The following is a 10513-nucleotide window of genomic DNA, read 5'->3' as shown; positions in this document are numbered from 1 at the left end:
CTCAGTTCTAAGCTCTAAGTCAGTTTAATCAATGATGCACTGCACATTGTCACTTGGGGGTCTTATCAACACTTGAGAGCAAACACATCTAAAACAATCATAATCACCTTCAAACTTCTCCTTCTCTCCTGTTCCCCTATCTCAGTTACCCAAGTCAGAAACTCAGAAATGTTCTCATCTTCTCTCTTCAGTCAATAGGTCCTGTTGTTCTACTTTCCAAGTCTAAAATCCATCCATTTTCTTCCTTCACCACTATTGCTCTTTTAGTATTTGTCAGCATCACCTCTCTCCCACGTATTTGTAATATCCTCTTAATTTGCATAGGATTTGCTAGTGAAATGGGTGTGATGTGTATGAGAAAGAGAAGACTCAAGGATCATTCTGAAGTCCTGACCTAAGCAACTGAAAAAAATGGCTTGTCATTCATTAAGCTGGGGAAGATAGGGGTAAGAGTAGTTTCAGGCCAGATTGTATCACATGGTCATCTCTGACTGCTGGGAGACTCAGAAAGTGAGTATTTGGCTGTATTTGTTTTCTATTACTATCCAATAAATTACCACAAACTTATCAGTTTAAAATAACACACACTTGGGTTGCCTGGGTAACTCAGTTGGTTAAGTGTTTGACTCTTGATCTCAGCTCAGATCTTGATCTCAGGGTCATGAGTTCAAGTCCTGCATTGGGCTCTATGCTGGGTGTGGAGCCTATTTTAAAGGCAAAATAAAAAAATAATAATACATACTTAACTCAGTTTCTGTGGCTCAGGAGTCCGATATGGCTGGGCTGTGTTCTCATCTGGAGACTCAACTGGAGAAAGATCGATTTCTAAGCTCTAAGTTGGTAGAATGAATTTCTTTTGGTTGTTGGACTGAGCACTTAGAGGTTGTTTTTGTTTGTTTTGTTTTTTGTTTTCTTTTGCTTTTTTTTCTAGCTCCTTGGTTCCTAGCTTCCAGCAGTTATTTGCAATTTCCTGCTATATGGCCCTCTCCATAAGCAGTGCAGAAGATGTAGCTTGCTTCTTCAAGGCCATTAGGAGAGTGAGAGTGAGCCTGCTAGCAAGACAGACTCTTAAAAATGTAAAGTAATCAGGAAAGAGATATCATATCACCTTTGTTATATTCGATTGGTTAGAAGTAAGTCATGGGTCCCACCTACACTCAAGGGGAGGGGATCACACAAAGGCATAAATACTGGGGAGGAGACAGATCATGAGGTTCATTTTAGAGTCTTTGTGCTGCACTGACTTTCCTAGTCCCTATAGTGGAAGGTGAAAAGTTAGAATGGATTTCTGGTCCCTAAGTTACCAAGGCTGAGTCAGTGGATTCTCCTGCCAGAGACTGTGAATCTGGAATGGTGATGTAATTATGAAGAGATTAGAATCCTTTTGCAGAGGTGTGTGGCAGCAACATAGTACATTGTCTGGTGGTGGTGTGGGAGTGGTGGTGACAGCAGTGTCCTGAAATTGTTCCTGATTTTCAGTTTGTAGAGGTTTCTTATTCCTGCCAGTTTTATAAGCCTGTTTCTCCAATCTCTGTTCAATTTTGTGAGCCCCTCTATATAGCCTTCCAATAAATTCTCCCTTAGGCCTGGGATGGTCAGAAGTGTTTCTAATGTTTGTAACCAAGAATGTGGCAGATCTGGTACATGCAGGTAACTATAGACAGCTGGTATAACTGTAAATAGTTGGTACAGCAGGAATTAATAGGAAAAGGGGAGGCAGGCAGAGACTAGATTTTGGATGGCCTTGTCAAATAGAGTAAGTGAACATTTCATCTTGAGGGGCATGAAAATCCATTTAACTGTTTTAAACTAGGGAGTAACATCATCTTATGTGAAGATTCTTTAAACAGCTTTTTGGAGGATGGGTTTGAAGAGAAAAGGCGTGGATGTAAGTGAAAACAGGTAAGAAAGTTTCTTTCTTTCTTTTTTTTTTAAGATTTTATTTATTTATTTGTCAAAGAGAACGAGAAAGAGAGAGAGAGAGAGCACAAGCAGGCAGAGCAGCAGGCAGAGGGAGAAGGAGGCTCCCCACTGAGCAAGGAACCTGATGTAGGACTCGATCCCAGGACCCCGGGATCATAACCCGAGCTGAAGGCAGATGCCCAACCACAACACAGGCGTCCCAAGTTTAGAAAGTTTCTCAGTCAAGTAGGTGAGAGAAAGTAAGACTTGAGCTGAGGTGGTGTCAATGGGATGGAAAGAGGAGACAGTGGAGAGAAAGTAAGATTATAGAAGCAATAGGACTTGTTGATTAATTGGACATGGGAGCAGAAGGGGAGGAAAGAGTCTAGGATGCCAAATTTCTGGTTGAGGCAAATGGTTGGATGGTGGTGAGGAACTGAAACAGGGAATACAGGAGCAGACTGGTGATAGGCTGTATACTTGGTTGTGTGTATAGGGTCTGGTATCTGACAGACCTTGGTTTGAGTTCTGGCTTTGCATTTATTAACTATGTCATATTGAGCATGTTATGCAACTAGAGCCTCAGTTTCCTCAACTATAAACTGGAAATAATATAACTTAACTCTTGTTTGTGTATGTATGAATTGAATGCAAGTGTCTGGTTTCCAGTAGGCACTCTATAATGCTGGCTATTATTACTTCTCAAAAAGGGTTCAGGGAGGAGGCCTGGGAAAAATGGGTGAGGCTTTCAGGAAAGGTTTCTGGGAGAGAACTGTGTTCAAGACAAAAGAGGAAAAATACAACGTTGTGGCAGACCAGCTGAAGCCAGAAGGAGAAGGCCAGACGGGGCTGAGCTACAGCCACGTTGCTGTGAAGATGAGTCACTGGACGTGCAGGCAGGGCTGCCGAGGCCACAGCTGGACTGGCTGTGGCCAGGCTGGACTGGGCTATAACATGACTTCACTGTCAGTAGGGAATCAAAAGGATTGTTCCAGAACAATCCTTTTTGTCCTCTCCTTCCTCCCAGAAGCAATCCATCATTTCTTCCTCGTTTATAGGACTTTCCATAGCCTGTCTTACTTTCTGGAAGCAGCAGGAAACAGTGGAAAGGGACAAAAAGCAAGAATTTTGCTGTCTAGTTTGGTCACTGATTTGCTGAGTGATCTGGTGCATGTCCCTTCATCTTGGTCTTCTTATTTGTAACACGAGAATGAGCAGACCTGCATCCAAAATGTGATGTGAAGACAGTTGGTGAGTGCTCAATAAAAAGGCATACATTAGTATTCCATTAATTAATTGTATATTTTGTCTCCTTCTTGTTCCCGGTCCTTCTTCCCCTAGATCCTTGAAGACACTAATCAGTTCTAATTCATTTTCAGATCCCTAGCGTTCCGCTTGGCGGGGCACACAATTTCATGAATGGATGAATGAAAGAATCAATGAGCGCCCTCAGCCGCAGCAGCCGTGCCAAGAGCCCCGCCCCCTTCCGCTCTACCCGCAGCGCTGGGAGGCCACGGGCGGGTCTCTCGCGACCGTTCGCTGGCGCGTGCGCGGGAGGCCGCGCGCGGCCAGAGGTGGCGGGCGGGCTCCCCGTGCGCGCGCGCGCGCCAGGCGGGGAGGGCAGGGGCGGGGCCGGGCCAGAGGCGGGCGGGCCGGCTGGCTGCTGGCTGTAGAGCCGGCGGCGGTGGCGGCGGCGGGTGGCCGGCCGAGCGTGTGCCGGGTGGGAGAAGACGAGGCGGTGGGGATGTTGCCGCCTCACTAAGGAGCGCCGGGGAGGTCGCGGCGCTTGAGGTCCCAGAAAACGCGGAGGAGCTGCGAGCTGGGGTCGGTGGCTTCGGGCGCCCGCCCGGCCATGGTGGCCGCGGGCGGTGGTTGGCGCGGCAGCGCTGCGGCCCGGGGCCGTGCGGGGCCGGGACAGTCGCGGTGCTGACGCCCGCGGGGCCCAGCCACAGATATGAAGCGGAGCCGCTGCCGCGACCGACCGCGGCCGCCGCCACCGGCGCCGGCGGCCGGCCGCCGGGAGGATGGGGCTCAGCGGGCGGTGGAGCTGCCCCAGCCCCAGCCCTTGCCGCCGCGCCGGCGAGCGCCTCCCGGGAGGCAGCTACTGGAGGAGCGGACCGGGGCCTCGGGGCCCGAGGTCAAGGAGCAGGTACGGGGGCTAGCCGGCGTCCGGGAGGGAAAGGATGGGGAGCGGGAGCCTGAATGGGAACAGTGGGGGAGGGGGATCTCAGGCGGGAAGACTTGGGCTAGGGCATTTGAGGGGTGGGGATTGTGTAGTTCGGCAGGAGGAAAGGAAGGTCTGGAGAGGCAGAAAAATGGGGAGTGGAGAAATGGAAGTCATGGCCTGGGGTTGAATGGGAAATGGGGGAATAGGGGTTTGGAAAAGTGGTCCTGTGGGCGTTTGTAGTCAGGGATTCTGGATGTGAAGAAGGGACGCTGGAATGTAGCCTGGGAGTAAATGAACTGCAAAGAATAGGCTTACTAAAGGGAGACTGAGGACTTAGCCAGAGGGCTAAATAGTGTAAAGTAGGGAAAATCAATATGCAATAGTAAATGTTATCCTGTTTCCTAGAGGTTGTCTTGACAGTTATAAAAACGGATGTCATTTCTAAGCATTCTCTGATTTGGTCATGATTATATAGTCTTGTAGGAATGTGTTCAAATCTTGAAGAGTCTCTTCGGTAACGATCTATTTCATGAGAAAGCACTTTTTAAAACACCTGCATATGTGCAATTCCAAATCCAGCGCTGTGAACAGAGAATTTATAGGGATAGGATCTGTCTTCTAGGAGTTTACCACTGAAAACATCTTCATGGGAAAACAGAGCTAGAAAGCAGTGTAAAAGTACTCATGGAGTTTCTGAATGGACAGGATGTGTTTGTATAATTCATTCATCAAGCATAGGTGTACTTAGAAATAGGGGATAAAGGTCAGTTTTATCAGGGAGGAGAAGTTGCCACTAGTAGCTGTAGGAAGTGTGGTGAAAGGAGAATGTGGTCCTGACCTTGTGGGATTTGCAGAAAAATATTCTGTAGTAATGAACTCTAGTGACAACTTTCCTTTTGCACAGCCCTACTTGAGACCCTAGTAACTTCATCCTTGACTTTTTCAAGACCTTTATTAGACCTACCTCTTTCCCATCACTTAAATCAGTATTTTACTTAGACATCATTCTTCATTATATAGTTTCAGTGACGCACATACTAGCACTTGGATTTTTTTCTTTTATTCTTTCACCTTTTATTCTGCATCCAGCTCTGAGTAGACTGCATCATCTGCTATCTCTGCCCTTGCTTTCAGGCCATTGAGTGTTGTCCCTGGCTGTAATTTCCTTTTTTTTATATTAAAAAAAAAGAAAAATATATATTTTATATATTTTTATATTCTCTGCAGTACCTATTTGAATTAAAATGTACTTAAAGCTCTGATCCTTTCCTGACTCAGTTCACTTGATTCAACTGACCTTATTGCATGCTTCACTAAAGAGTTCAAGGTTACTTTATTTTCTCTTCTTCTCTATCTCACAGTTATTTTATTTATTTATTTAGCAAGCAAACAAGCTCTCCGCCCAATGTGGAACTTGAACTCACAACCCCTAGATCAGGAGTCACATGTTCTACCAACTTAGCCAGTCAGGTGCCCCTCTATCTCAGAATTTCTGTATTCACTCATCCTTTGCTTCAATTCTAGAGAAAGTAGTATTCATCCTCCTTTTCGAGGTTTATCCCTGTACTTACATCCTTGATTTCATCCCCTCTCATCTGATGTAGGCCTTTGTTAGGTATATTATTTTCTTTTTGTCCTGTACCTCAAATAAAAACAAAACAACACAAATACTCTGAATTGTGTAACCCACCTAAGTTACTTTGTTATCTCTTCTTTGCTTCATTAGCAACCTTCTTGGAAAATGAGTTTGTATTCAGTGTCTCAGCTTACTCACCTGTATACATTCCTCATATTACAGTTTGACTTCTATTTTTTTTTTTTAAAGATTTTTAAAATTTATTTGACAGAGAGAGACACCGGAGAGAGGAAACACAAGCAGGGGGAGTGGGAGAGGGAGAAGCAGGCTTCCCGCTGAGCAGGGAGCCCGATGTGGGGCTCGAATCCAGGACTCTGGGATCATGACCTGAGCCGAAGGCAGACGCTTAATGACTGAGCCACCCAGGCGCCCCTACAGTTTGACTTTTTTCTTTTTCTTCTTTTTTTTTAAGATTTTATTTATTTATTTGACAGAGAGAGAGAGCACAGGTGGGCAGAGTAGAAGGCAGAGGGAGAGGGAGAAGCAGGCTCCCCACGAGTGAGGAGCCCGATGTGGGGCTTGATCCCAGGACCCTGGGATCATGACCTGAGCCGAAGGCAGATGCCCAACTGAGCCACCCAGGCTCCCGTGACTTTTTTCTTTTTTTTTACGTTTGTTTATTTAAGTAATCTCTACACCCAACATGAGGCTCCAACCCATGACCCTGAGATCAAGAGTTGCATGCTCTTCCAACTGAGCCAGCCAGGCCCCCCTTACAGTTTGACTTCTACCCTTAAACTATTCCAAAACTATTGTCTTCAAGGTCACCAATAATTTTATATGTTTTTTTACTTTGTATGTTATTTACTTTTTTTTATTGAGGTGTGACTTAAATACGGTGCATAAGTAGGAGGTTCATTCAGCCCATGAATTTTTATAGAATGACTACACCCATGTGACCACTATTCAGATCAACATGTAGAACATTTCCAGTACCCTACAATGCCTCTTTGTATTTCCTCCTAGTTATTACCCTTCCCCAAAGGTAACCACTTTCCCAGGCTCCATCACCATGGATTAGTTTTGCCTTTTCTTGAACTTCATATAAATGGAATCATACAGTTTGTACTCGTCTGACTAGATTCTTTCATTAAATCATGTCTGTGAGATTCATCTATATTATTGCTTGTTGAAATAGTTCTTTTTCATTGCTGTGTAGTTTTCCATTGTGTGAATGTCCACGATGGATGCTAAAACTTATTTTTCAAATAAAAAAATAATGCAGGGTACTTGTGTGAAGTTTTCATTATGAAAGAATTATGCAGAGAGATATGTAGCAGTTAGGAAATTTTAAATGACTAAATTTGTTAGTCTTTACCCCATTCCTCATTCTCTGACTTCTTTGAACTATTTGTCACTGTTGCCCATGTGTTCCTTCTTGATATTTTCATTTCTTTTGTCATAATGTCCATTACAGTCCTATTTCTCTGACTGCTTCCTGTGTGTCTTTTTTGTTTTCTTTTTTTCTAAATGTTTCTTGAGGATATGTCCTCTGTCGTTAGATCTCTCCTTTATTGTACTGTTTTTTAGCAGGTCTAGCCTATTTGTGGCAAGTACGTAGGTTGTGGAACAGGGTCTCTGGTCTTTTATTCATGGCCTTGTGTCACAGAACCTCCTTGTAGAGTGATCTGAGTTCCAGGCTTGACCTCTTTCCTTAGCTCTACATTTCCATTTTTGTGCTTAATGTTTCCACTATAGACTCAGCATTCGTGATCATAATAATGTGATTTTTATAATTTGATAGTGTCCTTAAAGTCTTGTAATTATTTGATTTTGAAAAGATAAAGATTTCATGTGTGTGTTATGAAGCTGGATGGATTCCATTCATTCATGGAGTAAGCTTAGCTAATCAATAAGCATCGAATTCTCACAGGTGACTTTGTTCTCTTTTTCTCATGACATGGAGTAATGCTTGTTATACTTTATAATATGCTGGTATTTATGAATAAGTTCTGAACAGGATGCAGGATTTGGATCTCTAGATCAGTGGCTTGCTATATCCTTAAAACAGAATCCATTATTTCTCCTTTGAAATGTGCTTTTCCCTGTCTTTCCTTTTTCTTGTCATCCAAATTGAAGTTGTATCCATGGTCTTTGACGTCCCCTTTCCCTTGACCCCCTTATCCAGGTTTTTGCTGATTCTACCTTCATGACACCTTTCAAATCTTTATTCTCACAGTCATCACCCTAATTCAGCATTTATAAATTCATCTTGGTTGTTGTAATACCTTAACTGTGTTTACTCTGCTTTTAGTCTTTTAACCTCTAGTTTATTCTGCATTCTAGTAAAGAAAAAAAAAGATTATAACTCACTGCCTACCCGAGTTCCAGTAGTAGATAAATATTTGTTAAATGATCATTTCATTTCTTTTTTTTAAGATTTTATTTATTTGAGAGAGCACACATGTACGAGTGGGGGTGGGGGGCAGAGGGGCAGAGGGAGAGGAAGAGGCAGACTTCCCGCTCAGTGGGGCTTGGGGCTGGATCCTAGGACCCTGAGATCATGACCTGAGCTGAAGGCAGACGCCTAACCTCTTGAGCCACCCCAGCGCCCCTTATTTCATTTATCTTCAGAAACCTTCATTAGCTTATTATCTATAGAAAAGTCTGGAGATCTTGGCATTTAAGGTCTACTTGATACTTACACTGTTTATTAGAAGAATTGGAGTTAGATGCCCCTTCTCTAGGTTCCCAAGACTTTGCTTTATAAATTCTCTGAGGCCCAGACTGTTTCATTTACTGTCCTACAACTAAGGCCCACTATGGTATTTGAAACATAGTTATTAGTCTGAGTAATTATTAGAAACATAAGTATGTGGTAGTGCTTCAAACAGATACTTGCTCAATGAATATGCTAATTGGTTGTCAGTGTCTCTTTAGAGAAGAAACTCCTCAGAGACTGTCTTACTCTTTTTTTTTTTTTTTAAGATTGTATTTATTTGTCAGAGAGAGAGAGCACAAGCAGGGGGGAGCGGCAGGCAGAGGGAGAGGGAGAAGCAGGCTCCCCGCTGAGCAAGGAGCCTGATGCAGGGCTGAAGCCCAGGACCCTGGGGTTATGACCTGAGCCGAAGGCAGATGCCTAACTGACTGAGCCACCCAGGTGTCCCGAGACTCTTATTCATCATTGTATCCCCTTAGTGTTTTAACTGGTATGGTAACGGGCAGTCAGTAAATATTTGTTTACTGAGGGGCACTTTCATATACTTTTGTAATTAATTGTCCATCTGAAAAACTGTTTGTTCTTTGCTTCTTCCCATTAAAATTCTGTTCAAGCTTCCAGGCCTAACTCAAATACCACAGAAACTGTTCTTTGAAGTTGTTTTCCATGTGAGATCCTCCTAAGAGGATCTTTGATTGTGCTTAATAAATCTTCAAATCTGAAATTTCAGTTCTCAAAATTCTGTGATTCAGAAAGTGAAAGCTAGGGTTCTAGGAGATTAAAGGAAAAAATGATTAGAAAGCACTGTAGATAGGTACTTAATAAATACTAATTCTTATCTCACTTTGTTTCTATAATACATTGTTTTGCCCATTACATGGTATATAGTAGGTTCTGAATAAATATTTGCTCAATGAGCAGATGAATGAATCAGTGTTTTAGCACTTTTATCCTTCTGTATTCATTTTGTATTATTTCATTTCTGCTTTTAAGTTGTAAATGATTAAGGATAGGAACTAGATCATCATTTTTTCTGCTGTAATGCATAGTCAAGGCCTTTGCTCGCAGTAGGTGCTAAGTAATTATTTATTGATGAATAGAAAATGATTCAAATATTTTGAATTTGGGTGATTTGAGTAATAATGATAGTATGATAGAAATAGCCAACTAAAGGAAATGAGACATTTTTGAGGATGGAGGAAGATGGAGTTTAATTTTGGTTCCTAGAATTCCCTCAGCATCATTGAGAAATTTTCAAAATTATTTTCATGGAAATCAGCACCATCTCTTTCTTTCTTTCTTTTTTTATTTTAAAAGATTTATTTATTTATTTGAGAGAGAGAGCACACGGAGAAGTTAAGGGAGAAACAGACTTCCCGCTGAGCAGGGAGCCTGACTTGGGGCTCGATCCCAGAACCCTGGGATCATGACCTGAGCCAAAGGCAGATTATTTTATTTTATTTTATTTATTTATTCATGAGAGACAGAGGCAGAGGGAGAAGCAGGCTCCCTGCGGAGCAGAGAGCCCGATGCGGGACTCGATCCTAGGACCCTGGGATCATGACCTGAGCCGAAGGCAGACGCTTAACCGACTGAGCCACCCAGGTGTCCCCAAAGGCAGATTATTAACTGACTGAGCCACCCAGGCACCCCTGCACCATCTCTTTCCTCTGCACTATAATGTTAGTACATTGGCAAAATCATAGAAAAGAAAGTAGAGGGGAAGCTGCATATAGTGTATAGGGAACTAAAATCAGTTTGGTATTGCTGGAGCTTAAAGTTTAAAGCATAGATGGTGAGTTAAGAGACTGAAGGAGCCTGGATTGTAGAAGGTCTTTAGTACTATGTAAAAGGGTAATAAGTATAGGAGCAGGATGGTCTTACTTGTGTTTTAGCTGGATTACTTTGGTAACTGTGTGGGGGATAGAATGTTGGACATGGTGATTGAGACATGGACATTGGAGAATTCTTCTGAGTTTTCAGTGTAGAAAGTTTATTAGCCCTCCTTCCAGTCTTATCCACAAGTAACATGGGTAGAGGCCAGGTCCTAAAAACCTGTTAGCTTTGGAAGATTTGATTTCATCAAAGGTAGTAGGGGTAGAGAGCCTGGGACGGTTGAAGCAGGTGGGACAGTGTTCCCTGATTTTCC

The 10513-nt window shown here is 43.1% G+C and overlaps 1 protein-coding gene across 4 annotated transcripts in view; it reads left to right on the top strand.

The window, feature by feature from the left end:
- The first annotated feature begins 3557 nt into the window (after window positions 1–3557).
- MAST2 (microtubule associated serine/threonine kinase 2) overlaps window positions 3558–10513 on the top strand; it is a 221440-nt gene continuing 214484 nt past the window's right edge. For all 4 annotated transcript variants that reach the window (XM_032429999.1, XM_032429995.1, XM_032429988.1 and 1 more), the window contains exon 1: window positions 3558–4051. In XM_032429999.1, coding sequence (XP_032285890.1) covers window positions 3857–4051 — 195 coding nt within the window. In that variant the 5' untranslated portion in view covers window positions 3558–3856. The remainder of the gene's footprint in view (window positions 4052–10513) is intronic.

This window comes from Phoca vitulina, unplaced genomic scaffold (assembly GCF_004348235.1).
Source record: "Phoca vitulina isolate PV1807 unplaced genomic scaffold, GSC_HSeal_1.0 scaffold2, whole genome shotgun sequence".
Lineage (NCBI taxonomy): Eukaryota > Metazoa > Chordata > Mammalia > Carnivora > Phocidae > Phoca > Phoca vitulina.
This window is presented reverse-complemented; position numbering and strand designations above follow the sequence as displayed.